Source organism: Triturus cristatus, chromosome 6 (assembly GCF_964204655.1).
Source record: "Triturus cristatus chromosome 6, aTriCri1.1, whole genome shotgun sequence".
Classification (NCBI taxonomy): domain Eukaryota; kingdom Metazoa; phylum Chordata; class Amphibia; order Caudata; family Salamandridae; genus Triturus; species Triturus cristatus.
Genome location: NC_140589.1, coordinates 224,091,767 through 224,116,816, shown reverse-complemented (window position 1 = coordinate 224,116,816; position 25,050 = coordinate 224,091,767). Strand labels below are relative to the sequence as shown.

General features: G+C 50.8%; 1 protein-coding gene across 1 annotated transcript in view; it reads right to left on the bottom strand.

Moving 5' to 3' along the window:
- Positions 1–25,050, bottom strand: part of CD2AP (CD2 associated protein) — a 597,230-nt gene that overhangs the window by 252,478 nt on the left and 319,702 nt on the right. The window contains exon 11 of the mRNA XM_085610578.1: positions 4,552–4,588. Within this exon, the coding sequence (XP_085466704.1) occupies positions 4,552–4,588 (37 nt within the window). The remainder of the gene's footprint in view (positions 1–4,551; positions 4,589–25,050) is intronic.

The window sequence follows — 25,050 nt, the reverse complement described above, 5'->3', positions numbered from 1 at the left end:
CGGGGATGTGGAAATATGCGTCCTGCAAGTCCAACGCTACCATCCAGTCTCAGGGGTCTAGGGCAGCTAGAACCTGAGCCAAAGTTAACATCTTGAACCTTTCCTTCCGGAGGAAGGCATTGACGTTCCGGAGGTCCAAGATAGGGCGTAGGCCCCCTTTGCCCTTCTTGGGAATCAGAAAGTAGTGGGAATAACAACCACGACCTACTTCTGGGCTCGGAACGCGCTCGACGGCCCCCTTGGCCAAGAGGGCCGAAACTTCCTCGTGGAGAAGATTCAAATGATCCCCCGAGATACGGTGGTGCTGCGGTGGCATGGCTGGAGGGGTCGTCTCGAAGGGGAGGGAGTAGCCCCCTTCGGACGATTTGCAGCACCCACCTGTCCGATGTGATGGACCGCCAGTGGAGCAGGTGATGGCGAACTCTGCCGCCCACTGGCGTGGATTGGGCCTGAAAGCTCGGACTAGGAAGGCTTTGAGGCGGATGCTGCCGGGGTGGATGTGGGCTGACCTCGTCGTCCTCCAGAACCGCCTCGGCGGAAACCACGTCCGCACGCAGGTTGGTTCTGCGGCTGGTGGCTAGGCGCACGTGAGGAGGCACCCCTTCCTTGGCCGCGAAAGGCGGAAGTTTGCGACCGCGGGGCCGAGAGGCCCAAGGACTTGGCCGTGGCCCGGGAGTCCTTAAAGCGATTCAGCGCACTGTCCGCTTTCTCGCCAAAGAGGCGAGTGCCATCAAAGGGCATGTCCATGAGAGTGCTCTGGACATCGCCCGAAAATGACGTGGACCGCAGCCAGGCGTGACGTCGAAGCGCCACTGTGGTAGAAATGGCCCTACCCAGCGAGTCCGTAGTGTCAAGCCCACATCGGATAGCATGTCGCACTGCATCCCTCCCATCGGCCAGAGCCTGGGTAAGTCGTGTCCGGACCTCCTCCGGACACAGGGGCAGCACGTCCTCGACCGCATCCCACAGAGAGTGGGAATAACTGTCCAAGAGACAGGCGGTGTTCAAAGACCGCAGGCCCAAACTAAGGGAGGAGAACAGCTTCTTGCCAAACTGTTCCAGTCTCTTGGAATCCCGGTCCGGCGGGGCGGTCGGGAAGGAGGATTGGGAGATAGAGGCCTCGATAACCAGGCTCTCAGGGGTAGGGTGTTGGGACAGAAAACTGGGGTCGCCCGGAGCAGGGCGGTGGCGCCTGGCGACATTCCTGTCCACAGGAGGAACTGTGGAGGGCTTGGACCAGGTGCCCTGCAGAACGTCAATGGGGGCCTCATTGAATTGCAGCAGAGGCTCAGTGGAGCTTGCTGCAGACTGAAGCACCTCAGTAAGGACGTTAGTCCTCACAGCCACGGCAGGCAGCTCGAGGCCAAGGGTTGTGGCCGCCTTGCGCAGCACCACAGAGAAAGCAGCGCCCTCCTCCGAAGCCACAGTCGGAGGAGAGACTAATCCAGTATCTGGAGAGGTATCCAGGCCACTGGCCTCCCCCAGTTCATCTGCCCAGTCCTGTGACATTTGAGCCTAAAGGGCCATAGGATCCTCGGATCCCTCCCAGTTGTCCCATCATCAGATTCCTGGTATACAGGAGGAAGGAACGGAGCCGGGCGATAGACATAATGTGTCTCCAGCGGCGCCGAACGCGGCGTCTATCGACGCCGTACCGGCGCCGGGCCCGGAGTGGGGCTGAACTGGGGCTCGACGTCGAGCGGAGTCGACGTCGGCGTCGGGGGTGGTACCGGTGTCGACGCCGGCAGAGGAGGCGTTACGAGGTCGACCGGCGTCGGCGGGGACTCGGGAACGGGTCCCTCGGGCGCTTGCGGCGTCGAGGCCAGAGCCGTCAACGGCACCTGGGCCGGAGCCACCGGCAGGCAAGGCAGCCCATTCGGGTCCGCGGGGCCCGAAGGCGCGCCAGCAGGCGTCGACGGCGGAGCCAGGCTCCTCATGGCCGAGAGGAAGGCACTGACTTCCGCCAGCGTCGCGTCAGTCCCAGGGACCAGAGGGTATGGGGACTTGCGCGGCGCCTGCGGCGCCGCCGGAGCCGCGGGGGTGGAACCACCCTGACCCTCGGCCGAGTCGCGCGACCAGCGAGGGGAGTCCGAAGAGGGGTGTCGCCTCGGACTTCTTGGAATGCTTAGACTTACCCGAAGACTTGGATCCCGACGACCGATGGTGACGTCGGCTGCGGCTCCGCGACCGATCCTTGGACCTCCTCCTGGACCGGGATCGAGAGGCGCGCGGAGCCGAGTGGCGAATCTCGAGAAGCTTACGGGACCGCTCCCGTCTAGCCTTCAAGGTCAGGGTCTTGCAGTCCGAGCACGACTCCGCGTCGTGGTCGAGGCCCAAGCAGTAAAGGCACCGGCGGTGATGGTCCGTAACCGACATCAAGCGGCTACAGTCAGCACAGGCTTTAAAACCAGGCATCCTACCGGCACCGGAGTCGAGACAAGATCAAAAAGGATCAAAAAAGTTAGTCAAAAATTGACTAATGGGGTAGCGGATTTGCGCTTACTGGCGCGGAAAAAAGAAGAGCTGACCTCAGCGCGCGAGGGCGGCGTCTAAGTACTCCGACGACGTCATTCCGGCGCACGACGCCGACGACGGACGCGGAGCCGCAGACGACGCCTAGCGACGCGCAAGGGGTATTGCTGACGAAAAATCTTCCGGATCCAGTCTGACGCCTGGGGATATTCTAAGGTGAGGAATCTAACTAACGTGTTTCTTTCAGATAAAGCTCTTTACTGCCATGAGCAAAGTTTAAGTATTGGGCGCTGTTGTGGTGCTTGAACATGCCGGTATGCAAGAGTCTGTGGGTAAGGAGAATATTTGCATGGGTGAGTTTAGTGATGAAGTGAGAGTTAGGAGAGAAGCAGCTGTGCACCGAGGAGTAGAGTTTGACAGGAGCCGGGTGCGGCTATATCCATTCTCCAGTAAGAGTAACATTTTGACCGAATTTCCATGCTTAAAGTTATGGTTTTTATCACAACAGGACCTTTTCCACCATGCACTGATTGTGTTATAATTATTAAAAAGTGTAACGTAATTAAAAAGAAATCATCCTGCAGGCACGAGTACGAGACATGACAAACAAGAGGGCTGGCCCTCACTAGCAGCCACCGCTGCCTGCTCTCAAACGGTATGTTCATCTAGCCGAAGCTACTACGGTACCCTCAGTAGTGCACAAATATGAATTGCTGCTCCCATGGACATCTTGCTATGCCCATACCCCCCACAAAACTCCTCAAGTCAGAAAAACTATTTGCACTTCATGCACTCTGGTGGGTGGCACTGGCAGTGGAATTCCTATGAACAACCCAGCCACCTGGATGAGGCATGCATCAGCCCAGAGAAAGTTGGGATGAGAGATTTGGAGGTACTGGATAGAGGCGGCCAGCAATGCAACCAGGTTAGCAGCTGACTTGCTGTTAGTGCCTCTGGATTGTGGCCAAACAGCCAATGATGCCAGGGGAGGTAATATTTTGACCCCCAGACTTAGAGTGTGGCCCCATCCCATGTAGGGGAACGGATGTGCTTAGCCAACTGTGGGTTTGAACTACCATCCTGATGGTGGCCCAATGGTGACTCCCCGCGTCAGCAGCTGTGTGAGTTAGACTGCGGCCCCAAAACCATTAACTTGAAGCAATAAGATGTGCTTTAACACTCCATTTAGGACTGATTATAGAAAATTGGAAAACAAAGACTTATTCTTTTTTTCAACACTTAATGATGAAGTGAATGCAAAATGACAGAAAGAGATGCCCAAGGGCTTCCCTAAAGATAAGCAGAGAGGTGAAACGACTTCAGACTTAACATTGAAAATCTAGAGACTGCATCAATGGCAGAGGAGGACACAATTGTCAATCGAAACAAGAAGGTAATTAGAGTGGATCGGCAAATAATAGCAAAAAGCAAATCTGACAGAGTGCCGATACTACAATATCAGGTGAAGGAATTTAAAATGATCGTGGATGAACTATATACTGTCAAGAAATTTGCTGTATACAGTGGACAGTATTGTGAAACAGACTTGGAATTCTGGATAATCTGAGAAGTACACATCTTTGTGTGCTGGGAGTTTGGACTTCAGTCGCAATTAAGTGACTTGCAGCTAGCTGGACTATCTGCAGAACTGATGGGAGAACATGACATACAACAATTGTTCAGACGATACACAGACATTAACCCAGACACACAAGGTGAGAAATGCCTTTGAGTGGCACATACAGGGTGATATCAAAATTGTTAGGAAGAGTGACTTAATATAGTTCAATGTCTTCTGGTAATAATGTGAAGTTAACGAAAAATTGGAGATTGTTGATAGGAATAAATATGTATTTCTAGGAGATATTTCTCAATAAACAGGTTTAGTGCTCAAAATTACAAATACCAGGTTATCAAATGATCAAGTCACAGGCAAATAAATTCTCAAATACTTAAACAAAATAAATATAATACAAAACTGCTACAATCGGGAACAACACTACATCATACTTATTTATTTGAAACTAAAATATTCTTACATTTGGTGTGCCCACTCTATTAGGAAAATCTTTTACTGACCTGCGCTTTTAGCTGGTGGTGGGGGTTTCTTTGGCTTCTAAACAAAAGATGAAAAACAATTAATTTACTTGAAATGTACAAGTAATCAAATACAAAGACATTTCATCAAATGTTATTCACATGGATATCATTGCCAATTCATTAACTCAACAATGATAAAAATATCCAATACCAGGTTATCTGGCATTCAAATTTGGACACCTTTAAATTGAAGGCCCTCAATAGTAAGCAAACTCTAAAATGCAGGTATTGTGGGCCTAAGCTGTGGAAGTCAAAACTTCTATGTGTTCGACAGAAAAGCTGTATATGTTAGTTTCAATAGGTGATACATTGTGTCACTAAACCAAATGTATGCAACTGGGTGAGCCAATCATACTGGTGATGAGACTGTTTAGAAGGCCAATCTGCTTCCCTTGGCTTGCACTGCATGTTCGTACCACACATCTGGTGTGTCGCTGATGTTGAGCTATTGTAACCAAAGTTGATAAATGTTTTAATTTGAATCGCGCTGGTCACTTGCTTGGTGCGATTTCCCCGCATGGCTCAGCTGCAATACGAGAAGGAATGTTATGCCACTTTGCAAGTCTATAGAAGAAAGGAAATTAACCAGAACAGATTTAAAGCACCTCAACTGGAAAATGAGGATGTAGTAGGAGTCTGCCTTTCAACTCAATAAAACTTATGGTTCAAGGACTAGGCGGTGCAGACAGTGCTCAGGCTAAGGAAACCACCCCAGTACTGAGATGAGACCTTCTAGAAAAAACATAAGAGACCAAGTTCTGAAAAAAAGACCACTCCTTGAAATCATGACTAAAAAAGCATTACTCAGTTGCTCATGAAAGTATCAGTGCGCAAACACACAAGGATAGAGAAACTAAACTAAAATATAAGCCACTCAGATTTAAAATACTAGTCTGAAGGTACTTCATATCCCTCCACAAATACCTGGAGCAGGTTCTTGGGGTACTCCTTGCAAAACAAAAGTTACATTTCGATACTACGGACCATCAAACGTACAGATAACTATTAGTTGTGATCCTAAATCAATCAATCAATCATAGCATTTGTAAAGCGCACTACATACCTGTGCGCGTTTCAAGGTGCTGAGGGGGGGGGGGGGTATGAAGAGGGGAAAGTGCTGCTAGTGCTCGAATGAGTCTTCTGAAGGAAAGCAGGTCTTGGGTCTGCCGTAGGTGGATGGGGAGGGTGTTCCAGGTCTTGGCGGCGAGGTGGGAGAACGATCTGCCACCGGAGGTCACTCTTCGGATGCAGGGGACTGAGGAGATGGCGAGGTCGGCGGAGCGAAGCTGGCAGGTGGGGGTGTAGAAGCTGCGTCGTCTGTTGAGGTACGCTGGTCCGGTGTTGTGGAGAGCCTTGTGTGTGTGGGTGAGGAGCTTGAAGGTTATCCTCTTGGTGACTGGGAGCCAGTGCAGGTTTCTCAGGTGGGGTGTGATGTGGCTGCGCCGAGGGATGTCGAGGATCAGGCGTGCAGAGGCGTTCTGGATGCGTTGAAGCAGTTTCAGGAGTTTGGCCGAGGCTCCAGTGTAGAGGGCGTTTCCGTAGTCCAACCTGCTGCTGACTAGGGCCTGGGTGAACGTTATTCTCATTTCGGTGGGGATCCACTTGTGGAGCATGCGGAGGGTGTTGAAGCAGGAGGAAGAGACGGCGTTGACCTGCTTAGTCATGGAGAGGGTGGAGTTGAGGAAGAACCCTAGGTTGCGTGCGTGGTCGGTGGGTGTTGGAGCAGTTCCCAGTGTGGTCAGCCACCAGGAGTCGTCCCAGGCCGAGTGGGTAGACCCGAGGATGAGGACCTCAGTCTTGTCCAAGTTCAACTTCAAACGGCTGTTCCTCATCCATTCGGCAACGGCCGTCATTCCTTCGTGGCGGTTGGCTTTGGCGGTGTGGGGGTCCTTGGTAAGGGAGAGGATCAGATGGGTGTCATCGGCATAGGAGAGGATGTTGAGGTTGTGCAGTCGGGCGACGTGGGCGAGTGGTGCCATGTAGATGTTAAACAGCGTTGGGCTGAGGGATGAGCCCTGGGGAATGCCGCAGATGATCTTGGTGGCTTCGGAGTGGAAGGGAGGGAGGGGGACGCTCTGTGTTCTGCCGGAGAGGAAGGAGGTGGTCCAGTCCAGGGCCTTCTCTTGGATCCCGGCGTCGTGGAGACGTGTGCGCAGTGTGTGTAGGCAGACTGTGTCGAAGGCGGCTAACAGGTCCAGGAGGATGAGGGCCGCGGTTTCTCCCATGTCTAGTAGGGTCCTGATGTCATCGGTGGCGGCGATGAGGACAGTTTCGGTGCTGTGGTTGCTGCGGAACCCAGACTGGGACGGGTCCAGGATGCTGTTCTCCTCGAGGTAGCAGGCCAGTTGTTTGTTGACGTTCTTCTCGATGACCTTCGCCGGGAACAGGAGCAGAGAGATGGGCCGGAAGTTCTTGGGGTCGGCCTTGGGTTTTTTGAGTAAGGCGTTGATCCCGGCATGCTTCCAGCTCTCCGGTAAGGTTGCTGTCTCAAAGGAAATGTTGATGGCTTTCCAGAGATGGGGTGCAATGGCGGTGCTGGCTTTCTTGAAGATGTGGTGTGGGCATGGGTCTGACGGAGAACCGGAGTGGATGTTGTTCATGATCTTGATGGTGTTGTCGTCGTTTATGTTGGTCCAGGAGAGCAGGCGGTTGGTACGGATGGTGGTCGTGGGGGCGGAGGTCTCAGTGGTTGTCGGGACGATCGTGGCGTTGAAGCTGTCATGAATGTCTGCGATCTTGCGGTGGAAGAAGGTGGCCAGCGAGTCGCACAGGTCTTGCGAAGGTGGGATGTCGGAGTTGGAGCTGGGGTTGGAGAGTTCCTTCACGATGTTGAAGAGCTCTTTGCTGTTGTGTGCGTTGTCTAGGCGGTCTTTGAAGGAGGCTCTTTTGGCAGATCTGATGAGGTGATGGTGTCTGCGAGTGGCGTTCTTGTGGGTTGCGTAGCTGCCCGGTGATCGTTCACGGTGCCAGTCCCTCTCTAGCTTTCGGCAGGTTTGCTTGGAGGCCTGGAGGTCTTCAGTGAACCAGCTGGCTTTCTTGCTGGTGTGGTTGTTGGGGGGTTTCTTGAGCGGGGTGAGGGTGTTGGCATCTGTTGGGTGTGGTGGTTTTCCGAAAGGTGAAGTGGATGCAGCGATGGTCGGTCCAGTGGAGTTCCGTGGTGTGGCTGAAGGGGACGTGCGAGCTTGCGGAGAAGATGGAGTCAAGCGTGTGGCCGGCAGAGTGGGTAGGTGTTGTGACGAGTTGTCTGAGTCCGAGGTTGTCGATCAGGGTGGTGGAGTAGGTGTCGTCGTTGTTCTCGATGTGGAAGTTCAGGTCCCCGAGGAGGATGTAGTCCATGGAGGCGAGGGCGTGTGTGCTGACGTAGTCAGCGATGGAGTCGCTGAACTGTTGTTGGGGTCCGGGGAGTCTGTAGACTAGGGTTCCTCTGAGGGTGGTGTTGGGGGGTCGGTGTGGATCTGGAAGTGCAGGTGTTCAGCAGTGCTGAGGGTGTCATCGGTGTTGGTCGAGACTCGGAGTGTTTCTGTGGACGATGGCGATTCCTCCGCCTACTCTGTTGGTGCGGTCCCTGCGGGTGATCTTGTAGCCTTCCGGGACGGCTATGGCGATGTCGGGTGCCGAAGAGGGGTTCAGCCAGGTCTCTGTCAGGAAGGCGACATCTGGGGAGGTTGAGTTGAGTAGGTCCCAGAGTTCAACGGCGTGTTTGCAGGCGGAGCGGGTTTCGAGAAGAATGCAACTGAGGTGGTTGGGTTCTTTCCTGGACGGTGGGTTGGCGGGCCGGATACTGGTGAAGCTGCAGTTTCGGCAGGAGAAGGGTCCTTGGGTGCGCTTCGGGGCGGCCAGGCAGCAGGTGCGTGATCGTCTGGTGTTGAGTGCGAGGAGGGTGCTGGCATCGTAGCAATGTCTGGTGTTGTGGCGGTCGCGGGGACCAGGGATTCTGGCACTCGGCGCGGACCAGGTGCAGACGGGCTTGCCTTAGGCACACCCACCACAAGAAGGGGAGGTGGGAGGGAGGAGCAGCTGGGAGGGGGAGCGGAAGAATGGACGAGCTGGGGGGCGGGCCGCAGGGGACACAGCGGCAGGCAAAACGGGAGGGAATAGTGGCAAGAGGCACAGAAACGATCACAGAGCAACAATTGAAACAAAATGCAGTACAAATGACAGTGAAAAAATAAGAAAAGTAATTTAAACAGAATCAGTACAGATACCAGAAAGCAGACCTACGGCCTACCACTGGCCACCAGGGATGAGGCGCAGGTGGTAGCCTGCGGGTGGAGGCGGGCCTTGAACCTGGTCAGCAGCAGCGGCAGTTGGGAACAGAGCACGGGCGCGGACAGGTGGAGCTGCGCGGCATGGGGAGTGACCTGCCTGGAAACAGGGTCAAGGGTCGCTCTCTTCAACGCGCAGCACCCGCGATAAGAAAGGGAGGTGGGGGGGAGGAGCAGCTGGAAGGGGGGAGCGGACGAATGGGTGAGCGGTGGTGCGGGGCGGCAGGGGACGCAGCGGCGGGAAAAACGTTAGGGAATAGAAGGCAAGAGGCACAGAAACGACCACAGAACAACAATTGGGACAAAATACAGTACAAATGACAGTGAAAGAAAGAAAGGCAGTTCAAACAGAAAGCAGTACAAATACCAACAAGCATGTGGGGGACATAACACTACTTCTCCAAACTTACCTCTTCTGATCACTATGTAAACAAAATTAGCTCTACAGCAACTTTACCTCGCTAGCCATTAAATTGTCCACTATTACCTTGACAAATGGTAAACTAACTGAAGTAATGATCTATTTAATTTGTACTATTTTGATTTGACAAAATGTACGGCTAACACTGCACAGAATTTTCCTCATATGGTCAGAGATGTGTCTGCAATGTGGCGTAAAGTCTGAAACATTTCTGCATATGACTTGGATCCACAGTACTTTGAGGAACTATTGGGCTGTGGTGGTGGAAAAACTTAAGGGGGTGACGGCACTACATTTAAGTTTGATGAGTAAACAATCGTTAATGAGGTGAATACTCCCACCTTAGAAGGGTTGCAGAAACCGCAATAAGTTTGCATCCCTGGGATTACTTTTGGCTAGAGGGAGAATAGCCATTTACTGGCTCTCTCCAATGCCCACCCCGGTTACTGATATGCATGAGTAGGCTGTAATCAAGGAACCGCAACAGTGCAAAGTGAGTGGACAAATATACAGAAACAGATCTGAGAAGGGACAAATGATCACCTTGTACCTCCCCTCGCCCAACAGATCATTATACATCACGCAATACCCAAATGGACAACTCGTCGGAAGTGAATATTTCAGTATAGCAGAGGCTATACAGCAGCAATTCAAACAGGCCTTCAAGCCTCCACTGTAGCCTAAATGTTGAAATGTAAAAACTGCCAAAATAAACCCTTTCAAATATTAAGTCACCGCAATGTAGACCTTGTAGCCCGCACGGCAGTGTGCATGGTAATTAAAAGTATCACGTGTAAAAATGTAATGTTAATGTGCTTACAGTGACTAGCAGCCGAAACCTACTTTCAGTTTGGCAGGCCTAGCTGTCCAATGTAGCAAACCAAGTTAAAATACTAATACTATAACTCAGAAATGAGACCAGCTAGAAAATAATTCAAAGATTATTCTTAATGGTTTTTAAATATCCAGTTCAATGGTGAAGTCAGATTTGTAATAAATATTAAGGAAAAGTAAATTTTCTTAAGTGATCTTTTCCTTGCCAGACGTTCCTGGAGGCTAATTTGCAATAGTTCTCTAGCTTTTCCCAGTTAGTAATTAGCCTTGAATAGGTGTGAAATGCGTACCAGAAACAAACAATAGTCTGTTTTGCCACCAGGCCACCCTGAAGCGCACCCATGGACCCTTCACCTGCCAAGCCTGCAAATTCACCTGCCTCCACACCCGCACCCCTCCCCCCGGACCAGGCAACAACAACATCAACAGCCACCTCAAGTGCATCCTGCTCAACACCCGCTCCGTCCACAAACACGCCGTCGAAGTTTGGGACCTCCTCGACGCTACAGCACCGGACTTCGCCTTCCTCACGGAAACCTGGATGAACACCTCCTCAGCCCCCGACATCGCCATAGCCATCACCAAAATCACCCGGAGGGACTGCGCCAACCAAACCGGAGGAGGAATCGCCATAATCTATAGGAACACCATCAGCATCACAACCAATTCCGATGACACCCTCAACGCCGCCGAACACCTACACTTCAAGATCCACACTGACCCCAAGACCACCCTCAGAGGAACCCTCATCTACAGACCCCCGGGCCCACGCACACAATTCAGGGAAACCATCGCCGACTTCATCAGACCGCACGCCCTCGCCAGGGGGCACGTCTGAAATAAGAGACGGACCTTTTGATTTTAGCCGCCATCTTGGGTGTACGCAGGTCAGCGGGCTAGGCTCCCTGACTGCGTATAAAGGGACGACCTGGCACGAGCGCGCAGCATCTAGATACTCCTGAGGCCTGAGCCGGGAGCATAACTTATTGACTCGTGAGCGTTTTGCGTGTTTTGCACATTTCGTACTCTGCACCATATATTTTATGTGACAACATTGCTGTATTTGTTTTTATTCTGGTGTAGTTTTAAGCGGAATCTGGGGGGCACGTCTGAAATAAGAGACGGACCTTTCGATTTTAGCCGCCATCTTGGGTGTACGCAGGTCAGCGGGCTAGGCTCCCTGACTACGTATAAAGGGACGACCTGGCGCGAGCGCGCAGCGGACGCGTGCAGCGGACGCGTGCAGCGGACGCGCACAGCGGGGGCGCCGAAGGCGCGCCTAAGGCAAGCCTGTCTGCGCCCGTCCGCGCCAGTTCAGCGCCTAGCGCCAGGAACTCTGCCAATTTCAACCCAATTGCCGAGACAATTCTTAGATATGACTCCCGTACCTTACTGAACCTAAGAAAGGGGACTACATCAAACTGCCCTTGCTTGGCACCGATGGATCTACCCTTATTCTCCCCGGTTTATTGCTCAGGTTGTGCCACTAGTATTCCAAAGATCCTTAACATTCCTATCTCCTTTAAGAAAGGGAAAAGGGGAGAGGCTGAGACTAAGAAGGATCTCTTTTTAGCTGGCATCTTGTTAAACGCCAGGTCCCTAGTCAAGCATAGTCTTGAGTGTGCCAGACTGATGGAGGAACTGGAAGTTAAAGTAGCCTTTATAACGGAAACATGGACCGATCCATCGTCAGGGCCTGATATGGTGAAGGCCACCCCTCCGGACTTTCTATCCTATACTATGGATAGGCCCTTAAGGAAAGGCGGAGGTCTGGCGGTGATATATCACCATTCCATCAAAGCATCCTTCCAAACCATCCCTATGGATACTTGTGAAGCCCTATTTTTTAATCTTACCTTAACCCATCATCAATCTTTTAAGGGTTGTCTTGTGTACAGACCACCGGGGATCCGGAATGCCTTCCTGGCCTCCGTTGGAACGATACTGGAGGAGGGGTTGCTCGCCCGGGCCTTTACAGTTCTGGGAGATTTTAATTTTCACCTAGAATTAAGAGAAGATGGGGATACCAGGGCCTTGCATGACCTCATGATGTCAGCAGATCTCAGGCAGCATGTAGAAGGACCCACGCACAGGGGAGGGCATACCCTGGATGGGATTTTTTCGAATCAGAACAATCTTCTTTTCCAGGGCCTTCTCCCTCTGGCTTGGTCCGACCATGCCGCAGTTCAGTTCGGAATACGACTAGGCAATCTTGGGATGGAAACCAGTGATCGAAAGAACAATATAAAAATCCGAGCCTGGAATAAGGTGGAGGAAGCCTCTCTGAATAAGATGCTTTCTTCCCCAGCAGATTGCATGTTAGACGACGTGGAGAGCGCCTGTCAAAATTATACGGACTGGTTACAACAGGCATGTGACAGTCTAGCTCCGACTAAAGTACTACGGCCAAAAAGAGCACAGCCCTCAGCCCCATGGTACTCGCAGGAGCTGAGGACTCAAAAGCTTAACTGTAAGCAGCTCGAACGCGCTTGGAGGAGCAATTACAAAGAAGTTGACAGAAAAGCGTATACAGTTAGCTTACAGACCTATAAACAAGTAATTGCATCTGCCAAACAAAGTTATTTTGCAGCCCGGATTTTAGAGTAAAAAAATGCAGCAAAAGAACTGTTCAAGATGGTGGTGATGTTGACATCACCAAAGCCAAGTCCGGTTCAACCGAGCCAACAACTATGTGAAGACCTGGCCGAATTTTTCTGGCCAAGGTGGAAGTTATTTTCGGGGTCTTTAGTGAGGGAAGCACTGGCTCGGTGGACATGAGCAGAGAAGGACCTAGGTCAGAGGACGTTCCTGGCCCAACCTTTGATAAATTTCGGACCATTTCTACACTAGACACACAAAAAGGCTTGATGGAAATTAACTCAGGCTCTCCTTTCGATCCTTGCCCCAGCAGGGTGGCTAAACTGGCTTCGGGTCCGATTGCAAAAAGGCTCACAAGCATATTTAATCTTAAGTTTGAAACTGGTCTTTTTCCAAGACAGTGGAAATTAGCATCGATATTGCGATTGCTAAAAAAATCCAACCTTTCTACCAATGATCCCAACAGCTTTCGCCCGATTGCCAGACTTCCCCTACCGGCGAAGTTGGTTGAAATATTCATGAACAGGCACCTTAGTCTCTTCCTGGTCGATACCCAGGCGCTTGACCCTACTCAATATGGCTTTAGGCCAGGTCACAGTACGGAGTCCGCCTTGGTTAAAGCCACGGAAGAGATTAGAGAGGCAGTGGATCAGGGTGGGAAGGCGGCGCTGATCATGCTCGACCTATCCGCAGCATTTGATACGGTCCACCACTCTATACTCCTTAATCGCCTAAAACGTGCGGTATAGGTGGCAAAGCCTGGGACCTTATCAGATCCTTTCTCACAGACCGAAAAAAAGTGGTAACCCTGGGGGAGTTCCAGTCTAAACCTTTTTCCACACCTTGTGGTGTCCCTCAGGGGTCATCACTTAGTCCCACCCTCTTTAACATTTATGTGAGCGGTTTGGCACCTGTTATCAGCGCTTATGGATTTGGTATCACCTCCTATGCAGACGATACTCAAATCGTGGTCTCTCTGACTCCAGGGGGGGGGGGGGATTGACATGGAAGTGCGTTTGCGGGATTATATGTTAGCAGTAGGGAGCTGGATGGCTAAGAACTGCCTTAAATTGAATTCAAACAAAACGGAGGTTATTCTGTTCGGAAATAACTAATTTCTGGACCCCGGTCTGCTGGCCCGATTCTATGGGCACGCTTCCAGTTCCGGTTGTAAAAGCCAAAAACCTCGGCATAATCCTTGATGATAGACTGATGTTAGAGTCTCATATCAAGGAGGTGACATCTAAAACCATGTACACCCTTAGGATGCTGAGGAAAGTGCTACCCCTGCTGCCTCAGGACTGCCAACACATGGTGGTCAGGGGGTTGGTTTTGGCTAGACTGGATTATTGCAATGGACTTTATTTAAATGCTCAATGCAGAGCACTGAGTAAACTTCAGATTCTGCAGAACGCTGCAGTCCGTCTTCTTACTGGCTCGTCAAGATTCGCTTCGGCTTCTTTGGGAAGAAAATCTTGCACTGGCTTCCTGTTAAAAGCCAAATTCTGTTCAAAGCACGGACCATGACATTTAAGGCTTTGCATGGCCTAGGTCCAGATTTCTTAAAGGACCGATTACATTGGTATGTGCCGGGTAGAAGCCTACGGTCAAAAGAAGTTAATCTGGCCCAGGTCCCGCGCATTAGGAAAGCTCGCTGGGGAGGCAGGAGCTTCATCTACGGGGCTGCGAAGGCTTGGAATGACCTTCCCCCCCCCTATCTCAGAACAATGACAGATCTTCTGCCATTTAGAAAGGAACTTAAGACCTGGCTGTTCCGCAACGAATAACCTCGGTCATCCATATATTAGCTCCCCGGTTTGTGAACCTTCAGGACTTTCTAGATAGCGCCAGGACACCTCTGGGTAATTGCCGCGCTGTACAAATTCCAATAACTTAACATAACTACATCCTCCTAGGAGACCTGAACTTCCACCTAGAGAACAACAACAACAGCAACACCACCAGCCTGCTCGCCAACCTCGCCATCCTCGGACTCAAGCACCTTGTGAACACCCCCACCCACTCCGCCGGCCACACGCTCGACCCCATCTTCTCCGCCAGCAGCCACGTCACCTTCAGCCACTCCTCCGGACTACACTGAACCGACCACAGCTGTATCCATTTCACCTTCAAGAAAACAACATCCCACCACCGCCCGCAACAGATCCCCCGCAGATGCTGGAGCAAAGTAACCACCGACCAGCTATCCACAGCACTGAACCAGAACCCTCCCTCCGACACGACTGACACCAACCCGCAACCCACAATTTCACACAGTGGATCACCAACTGCACCAACGTCCTTGCACCTCTGAGAACCCCACCAGTCAGGCCCAGTAACAGGAGAGCCACATGGTTCACCGAAGACCTTAAGGAGTCAAAGAGATCCTGTTGTACCCTGGAGAAAGCCTGGCGCCTCGAACAGATGACAGAAAACCTGACAGCCCTAAAGAACGCCACGCGCATACACCACCAGCTGATCCGCACCACCAAAAAAACTTTGTTCAAAGAACGGCTGGACAACAACACTCACAACAGCAAGGAACTCTTCAGCATTGTAAAAGAGCTCTCCCACCCAAACGCCAGCAGCAACGACATCACACCATCACAAGGCCTCTGCAACTCCCTCGCCACGTTCTTCCACCGCAAGATCGCCAACATACACGACAGCTTTAACGCCCAGACCGCGCCTCCAGCCACTGAACCTACACCCTCTACCACCACCCTCAACGCTTGGACGCCCACCAGCACTGAAGACACCACCCACGTGATGAACACCATCCACTCCGGCTCTCCCTCCGACCCATGCCCTCACCACATCTTCAACAAAGCCGACGCCATCATCGCACCCCAACTTCGGAACGTCATAAACAACTCCTTCACATCCGCCACCTTCCCAGAGAGCAGGAAGCACGCAGAAATCAAAGCCCTACTGAAGAAACCCACAGCGGACCCGAAAGACCTCAAGAACTTCCGCCCCATCTCTCTTCTCCCCTTCCCGGCAAAAGTCATCGAGAAGACCATCAATAAACAGCTGACTGCTTTCCTCGAGGCTAACGGCTCCCTCGACCCATCCCAGTCCGGATTCCGAGCCAACCACAGCACCGAGACCGCCCTCATCGCAGCCACCAACGACATCAGGATCCGGCTCGACAACTGGGAAACTACCGCGCTCATCCTCCTAGACCTCTCGGCCGCCTTCGACACCGTCTGCCAACGCACCCTAATAATTCGCCTCCGCAACGCTGGGATCCAAGGAAAGGCCCTGGACTGGATCACCTCGTTCCTCTCCGACAGAGCCCAGAGAGTCCGCCTACCCCCCTTCCACTCCGCAGCCACCAAGATCATCTGCGGTGTACCCCAGGGATCCTCGCTCAGCCCCACCCTCTTCAATAGCTACATGAGCTCCCTCGCCACCATCGCACGCAAACAACCTGAACATCATCTCCTATGCCGACGACACCCAGCTGATACTCTCCCTCACCAAAGACCCCGCCACCGCCAGAGCCAGCTTCCAGGAAGGTATGAGAGACATCGCATAATGGATGAAACTCAGCCGTCTGAAACTGAACTCGGACAAAACAGAAGTACTCATCCTAGGACCTTTCCCTTCCGCATGGGACGACTCCTGGTGGCCCACTGAGCTGGGCACCGCACCGACACCCACGCAACCTGGGATTTATCTTGGACTCCTCCCTCACGATGTCCAAGCAAGTCAACCCCATCTCATCCACATGCTTCAACACCCTGCGCATGCTCCGTAAGATCTTCCGATGGATCCCCACCGGAACCAGAAAGACGGTCATCCAGGCCCTCGTCACCAGCCGACTAGACTACGGGAACGCCCTCTACGCTGGAACCTCGGCCAAACTTCAGAAAAGACTCCAGCGCATACAGAACGCATCCGCACGACTCATCCTTGACATCCCCCGCCACAGCCACATCTCCGCCCACCTGAGAGACCTGCACTGGCTCCCCGTCAACAAGAGGATCACGTTCAGGCTCCTCACCCACGCACACAAAGCCCTCCACAACATGGGCCCCGAATACCTCAACAACAGCCTCACTTTCTACACACCTACCCGCCCCGCCAGCCTCGCCCTTGCCACCATCCCACGGATTCGCAGAACCACTACCGGAGGAAGGTCTTTCTCCAACCTGGCTGCCAAGACGTGGAACTCCCTCCCAGCCCACCTTCGACTGACCCAGGACCACCTCACCTTCAGGAAACACCTCAAGACTTGGCTTTTCGAGCAGTAGCAGCAGATCTCCCCCCCCCCCCCCCACTCCCCACCCCTCCAGCGCCTTGAGACCCTCACGGGTGAGTAGCGCGCTCTATAAATATACTGATTGATTGATTGAAACTAACAGGTAGAGAGGACTCCTCTGAATATGCAGGGTGGGTGCTTTGGGAATAGTTTTTGACACTACAGTGTTACTCACTGCTTGAGTGTCAAATTCTAGTTGACAGGTCTGCTGGATTCATGTATAATACTTGACGTACTCTTGAAAAGGCAGTGGACAGGATGCCAAGACAATTCTTGTGGATCCACAGCTTGGTTGCTTGAGGACTCCCTTTTTGTTCTGCCAGTCTTCTGTCTCTGGGACTGTACTCTCTGTGACTGTACATGCTGCAAACTTGATTTTAGTGTTAGTTGTGGGAGGGTACTAGGATTATCACTGTACACTTCCCAAATACACCCCAGACTTCAAATTGTGTGTGGTGAAAGATTGCCACCTTCCTGTAACAGCTCAAAGTGAGTAGGGCAGGCCCTGGAAACCTTTTATCTGTTTGTTATGGCATGACCAAGAGCCATTCACAACCGCTGGCTCGTGCTAGGCAAAAATGTGGAATCTACAGCCACCCACTCCGTAACACTTCTAGACCTGCCAAAGATCAGAAGACGGCTGAAAATGCCGTGTTTGACCTGAAAGGAACCCTGAAGGACTAGACCTGCGTGCTCTTGTTCTCAGGACAAAGAAGTAGCCTACCGGGATCAGTTAGCTGACCTCGTGTGTGATTACAGGAAGACAAGTGAAAAGCGCCCTTTTCCTGGAAGTACTCAGATAACCATTGGCAACCGGACCTCGAGTAGACTGTGCTCTTGGCCTCTAGCTAACACCCTGAAACTCTTAGTGCCTATCTTGAGGTCCTGTGGGTCTTTAGAAGTGTACATCTATGGTGGATTGAGACTTAAAAGCCAAGATCAGAAGATAAAATCTTTGATCAGGATGAACCTGGTTGGTGTATCTGACCCTGTACTCCACCGCAGTCAGTCTCAAATTACACCTAGTCCCGATCTACTGTGACCCCAGACTAACATTGGTGCTATTTCCACATACATTTTTTTAATCCTCATCTTCAGTTCCCCTTATTGAATTTCATTCATTTTCATGCCATTTTGTTTATTAAATTTTACTATATTTTTCTAATTCAGTTTGAGATTTTGATTAATTAACATTTCGATTTTATTGCTGTTTTAGTACAGCATTAATACTTTAGACACCGCTCTAAGTTAAGTCTTTTCTATTCCATAGCTACCTGGGGGGATGCGCTCAACATAATTCAGTGACTGAGGTTTCACTCGACAAGGGTTGTGATTGTTCTGGTTGATGCTTAGTTTTTCTCAGAGCTAATCTTGCTGATGTTGATGAGAATTCTTTGGTGGTACAACAGGCAGAGGAAATTTAAACTGGAGTGAATGTCCATTCTGAATAATATTCAAAATCTATTTGCTTTGTTATTCGGTGCCACTCTTACAGATTGTTAACAAAACTCACACCACAGGAGTAACCAACGAAAAGGTGGAGGGGGTGGAGTCGCTGATTTGGCAGTCGCTTCCCTGTGAACTGCAGATGGTTGCTGGCCTGCTTTCCTTTAGACAATTGCGGTGCTGGTAAGTCTATTTTTCTTAGTGTCATTATTGCTGCTGAGGCCATTGAGGGGTTTTACACCTTTGCTGAAATGGAAGTCTTTCATAAGGTCGCTGTCAACTTCTATAGTACTTTTTCCTGTCTACTGCCGTGTCACACAAAATGCGGACAATCTCACTGTCAGCGGGCAACCCAAACAGAGTATTCCTTGAGAAAGGGAAATTCAAAATCCTCTGTTGCTCTTGTTGCTTCACACTCTTGAATCTTAGTCAAGAGTTTCGCCTTAAACAAATTCCATGGCACTAGCCATGGGAAGCCAGGTCTGTATGAGTCAGCTGCAATACATATGACATGGTTCATCACAAGCCTCCCTTCTTGAATGATCTCCTGCAAATCTTGCCCGTCATCTCTAGGCAGTTTCTCTGTAAACCTCTGTAGGGAGTTTTCAAAGGGAAATATTGTAATGGCCCAACAGCACTGTGACACTCTTCCTCTTCATGTCCATTGCCTAAGTGCTGCACATCTTCCTGACAACTGAATCTATACTTTGCTATCCATAGCAGGAAGAACACTGGAGTGGAGGAAGGAGAAACAGCAAGAGATGCTGGCTGCAGAGGCTATGATGCAGAGCCTGGAGGTTTATCCCTTCTTATGAAAAGCAAGTCCAGGTATGGAGCTTTACACTTCTTGTAAAATCCAACTGCATGACAGACTCCAGCAGGACAAGGGACAAAGGCAAGAGTGGTCTGCATGATGTTTTGCAGTGTAGCGTTTCAAAAATCACAGATGTGGTGGTAGTCGATACAGGTATATTCAAGCTTGGCTGCCCCCGTAACTAGGACCTCATTGTGGGCATTGTCGTCCACAGGCAAGACTCAAACAGGCAGAGGTGTCTAGAATGCAAACATGACCTTATGCAAGATCGGGTTCTAGAGCAAGATCTTCTGCTCCTGCGTATACTACCCTTTTTTTTGAAGTCTTGGAAGAACTAGATGAAGTGTGTTACAACTCAAAACTTTGTGAGATGAAGAGATGCTTAAGGCTCTGGTAAAGAACAAGATGGTGGCGAACACTGGGATGCCACTTCCGATCTGTACGAGATATAAGATGAAAGCATGGCGGGTCAAGTCTGCACAAATCTTTAAGCAGAGGACACTAAGTGCAACCAGATGCCATGACCTCAGACTTTCTGTAGAGGATAAGCCCAGGCCTAAATTATTTGGAGAAGGCCCGCAGACATCCACAAGTTATCACCCATGATGTACCAATAGCGAGACAATAGCAAAATCAGTTTGTGTGACGGGAAGTGTATCACCATATATGAGGATTTTTCACCAGTGTGCCCCGGTAACAGAGTAAGAAATGTATTCAGACCATTACAGGGTTTTAGCTAAATTTCCCCTACTCCACTCACCTGAAATTAGTCTAAAAGAATGGTCCTGATGAAGGTGGCAGCTATATAGTTCCAGCGAAACGTGCATTGACCAGTTTGCCAGCAACCCAGACAAGACAACACCAAAGCAGATGAAAACTGATTTACTCAACCCGCTACCCCCATCATTAGTGTCTGTCAGAGAAATATTTAGGGTTCTCTTTGTAGTTTGAGATGGGTGAGTATTTTGTTCGTGAGAGTGTGGTATGAGAGGTGAGCTTGTTAGAGGTGGCGGGGTGGCCATGGTGGTTGACAAGCGCTTTTCCTGTGCGACTTTTCCGATTGAGAATATCGCGGGATGCGAGTCCCTCGGTTTCACCCTGTCCTTGTCCCCTCACCAAGCCTGTGTCGGGCTTTTAATATATAGAGCTCCGGGACCGTTAGGTCTTTTTTTCGAGGAATTGCAGGCTGCGCTTTCCGTACTCTGCCTAAAATCTGAACACTGCATACTGTTGGGAGATTTTAATCTCCACATGGACATGCGCAACGATACAGACGTTGTTAAATTGTGGGATATCACAGCCCCTTTGGGTTTGTCACCGTACATCTCTGCTCCCACACACAACAAAGGTCATATCCTCGACCAAGTTTTCTCTACCACATTGATTAACATGCTTCCCCCGGCCCCAGTATTGTGGTCCGACCACTATTTAATAAATTTTCATATCCCCTCTACCACCGTGACTTCCATAAGATCGTTGGAAGCCTCCAGAAGGACAGCACGGGCATTTTACCGGGTGTCCTCTGAAATGCTGACACTTGCTTTCTCCCTCCACCCCTGTCAGCTATCCGGCAGTCTAGAGAAGGATCTGGATCTGCTACAGAGGTGGCTTGTAGATAGATTTGAGGAGCTAGTTCCTGGGAAAACTCCCAGCAAATTCTGCCGGCGCGCTTCTGCCCCATGGTTTACTCCCTCTCTCGGTGAGATGCGACGAGAGTGTAAGAAAGCCGAAAGGGCATGGCGTCGCCTTTATGATCCCATGGATAAGACTAAATATAGGGAAGCTATTAGGCTTTATCACAGCCATATTATGGCTGGAAAAAAAGCCTATTTTGAAAGAAGGATTGACGATGCTGAGAATACTAGTAAGGAAATCTTTCGCATCGTTAAGGAGTTTGTCTCCCCTACTTCGATCCTGCCCTCACATTCCCATACTGAATTCTGGGTTGACCAGCTCGCAATCTTTACCACCTAAATCAAATCTATACAAGATACTTTTTCCCCTATGAGTCTTGTATCTACACCTGAGACTAGGCCGGCCCTGCTTCCATCTGAGGTGGTGAAAGGTCCTTCTCTCTCTGAATTTCCACTTCTATCATCTTCAGCCTCTCTCGATCTCCTTACTCAGCTGAAATCTGGCTCCCCGCAGGATCCTTGCCGTGCAAAATGTCTTGGGCGAGTAGCACCTGCCTTGAACCCCTTGCTCAACCCGGTGCTCAATATGTCCCTGAGCACGGGAGTTGTCCCCCAAGCCTGGAAGCACGCCTTGATCCTGCCGCTAGTTAAGAAGCCCAATCTGGACCCACTAATTCACTCCAATTATAGGCCTATCTCCCTCCTCCCTGCTCTGGCAAAGGTGGTTGAGAAGCATGTGCATGCCTCCCTTTCCACCTTCATCGAGAGCAATAATATCTTGCACGATACTCAATCGGGTTTTCGTGCGAATATGAGCACGGAGACCGCTCTTCTTGAAATCACCGATGCCGGTCTGCCACCGCACCCTAGTGCAGCGCCTCAACAACATCGGTATCCAGGAGAAGGCACTGGAATGGATCATCTCCTTCCTCGCCGGAAGAACACAGAGTCCCCCTACCCCCGTTCAGATCCGAGGCCACCGAAGTCATCTGCGGCGTACCACAAGGATCATCACTCAGCCCCACCCTCTTCAACGTCTACATGAGCCCCCTCGCAGCCATCGCACGCCAACACAACCTCAACATCATCTCCTACGCCGAAGACACCCAGCTGATCCTCTCCCTCACCAACGACCCTGCCACCGCCAGAACCAACCTACACGAAGGGATGAAAGACGTAGCCGAGTGGATGACGAACAGCCGCCTGAAACTGAACTCAGATAAGACGGAAGTCCTCATCCTGGGATCATCACCCTCCGCCTGGGACGACTCCTGGTGGCCCCCTGCCCTTGGCAGCGCACCCAAACCAACAGACCACGCACGCAACCTGGGCTTCGTCCTGGACTCCTCCCTCTCCATGACCAGACAAGTCAACGCCGTCTCAGCATCATGCTTCAACATCCTACGCTTGCTACGCAAGATCTTCCGGTGGATCCCCACCGAAACCAGGAAGACGGTCACCCAGGCCCTCGTCACCAGCCGACTGGACTACGACAACTCCCTCTACGCCGGAACCACAGCCAAACTCCAGAAACGACTCCAGCGCATCCAGAACGCCTCAGCACGCCTCATCCTAGACATTCCCCGACACAGCCAAATCTCCGTACACCTGAGAAACCTGCACTGGCTCCCCGTCAGCAAGAGAATCACGTTCCGACTCCTCACCCACGCACACAAAGCTCTCCACAACCAAGGCCCAAGATACCTCAACGACCGCTTGACCTTCTACACTCCCACCCGCCAGCTTCGATCAACCAGCCACGCCCTCGCCGCCGTCCCCTGCATCCGAAGAGCCACAACAGGAGGAAGATCCTTCTCCTACCTGGCTGCCAAGACGTGGAACTCCCTCCCCATCCACCTCCGCCTGACCCAAGACCACCTCTCCTTCAGGAAGCAACTAAAGACCTGGCTGTACGAGCAGTAACGGACCCCCCCTCCCCCAAGCGCCTTGAGACCCTCCGGGTGAGTAGCGCGCTATACAAATGCTTGATTGATTGATTGATTCAGGGAGGTATTAGACACTGGAGGAAAGGCCATCCTGGTAATGCTGGATTTGTCGGCGGCCTTTGACACCGTTTCCCATGACGGTCTCCTTTCAAGACTCTGGGAGATCGGATTGCGGGGAACAGTGTTGAACTGGTTTAAGTCATTTCTGACCGGCCGCCAGCAAACGGTCTGGGCGCCACCTTTTTCCGCCGAGATGCAACCATTGGAGGTTGGGGTGCCTCAGGGTTCCATCTTAAGCCCCACCCTTTTTAATATCTATATGGCTCCTCTGGCGGCAGTGGTGGAATCGTTTGGTGCCCAGATCATATCCTCCGCTGACGACACCCAGCTCCTCTTTACCTGTGCTAAGGGTTCAGACTTTGACGGCCTGCGGATCAGAGATTGTTTGGGGGCTGTTTTGACTGGTTTCAACAGCACAGTCTTAAATGTAATTCCGATAAATCGGAACTGCTCTTCTTTGGGTGTTCCCCTGACCCCAGATGGAAGGCTTGGTGGCCCCCCGATATGTTTCCACCGGCAGATGTTTCGTCTAAGGCTAAAAAGCTTGGTTTTCAGATTGATGATGGTCTTTCCTTCAGACCTCAGATCCTTGGGCTTGCGGGAAAATGTTTTGGCATCTTGAAGATGTTGCGCAAGTTTCTTCCGCTGTTGTCCTTGCAGCATAGAAAGATCACTGTGCAGGCCCTGATAGGCTCTCGCCTTGACTATGCGAATGTGCTCTATCTGGGACTGCCTAAATTTCTCCTTTCACGTCTGCAGATTGTGCAGAATTCCGCTGCAAGAGCCATTTATGGTCTTCAGCGGAGAGTGAGAGCTTCTGACCTACTAAAAAGTCTGCATTGGCTCCCTATGTCTAAAAGGATCACCTTTAAGGCATTAACCCTTGCCTTCAAAGCACTTCATCAGGTAGGGCCCAAATACATCAGGAAGTGCTTGGCTTTCTATGTTCCTAGCAGAACTTTGAGATCTACATCTTTGTCCATGGCCTCTGTCCCTTCCATCAGACTGGCTCGAGTTGGAGGTCGCTCCTTCCGTCTTCTGGCGCCTCAACGCTGGAACTCTTTGCCTGTCTCCTTGAGGAAAGCCAATAATTTATTGACTTTCAGGAAGGAGCTGAAGTCATGGCTCTTTGCCCAGTAATCTTTCTGTCTGCTCCCATCTGCCCTAGCCTCACTTCTCGGGTTTTTGTCAAAGCGCCGGGACACTCTTCGGAGTAGCCGTGCGCTATAAAAGATCCTAATTAACATTAACATTAACAGATGTGAGGAAATCTGACCGTTTTTTTTCTGCTTTTTCCGTGTGTTTGAATGATGAAGAGCAGATTCATGTGTCTACTCATGCATTTTACCTGTAAATAATAATATTTGTAGATGCCATTTATATATGATAATTAATGCATTGTTCATTATGATTGTGGTGATATTTGTCATAGCAGATACACTACAATGATTACAAATTTTTAAAAGGAAAAAGAAATAAAAAGTGATATATTTTTGCACATTAGAGTATGGTTAGACTTATTTGTGGGGACTGCCCGATTGGAGCCAATAGCTGGCCATTAGAAAAAATTGATATAGGTCTGAGAGGAGCATTTGTTCAGGCAAACACTAGGAGAACCTCATCTCTGAGGGGGCAGAGTATGTAAAAGCTTGACCACTGGCGTCACCTATCTGGAGAGAGTGTATGTGTGTAAACACACTGATTCAGAGGACCTCAATACTATTCTATTCCTTACATGACCAAGCCAGTCTTAATATAGTTGAAGCTTTTAAGGCCAGAAGATGGTATAGGAGAATTGACTATGATAAGCACGTAGAGAAGATGGCTGTTCTCTAAGCATTGTCAGCTTCGACAGTGTGGTAACCTTGGGTGTCAGTGGGGCAGCGGTATTGGAGGTCTTGATGATGACCACATAGCCAATTTCAACATTGGGTGTTTTAACAGAGACAACTTCTGCAACATACCAGCTCCTGACGGTGAACAGGTTGGGACTGCACCTGTTCGACACAGTGGCCCTCGACACTAATTAGGAATAGCATTTATTCTTCTGTTGTTGCCTCTCTCTGTGTGTCCTTTAACAGTGAGAGAGGAGGTGGTTTAAGTAGAGGAAATCCCCTTCTCCTGGTTCCTAAGACTATTCTGAAGGAGCCACATCTATGTATGTTTGTATCTATGTGTTATTTCCACAGTGCA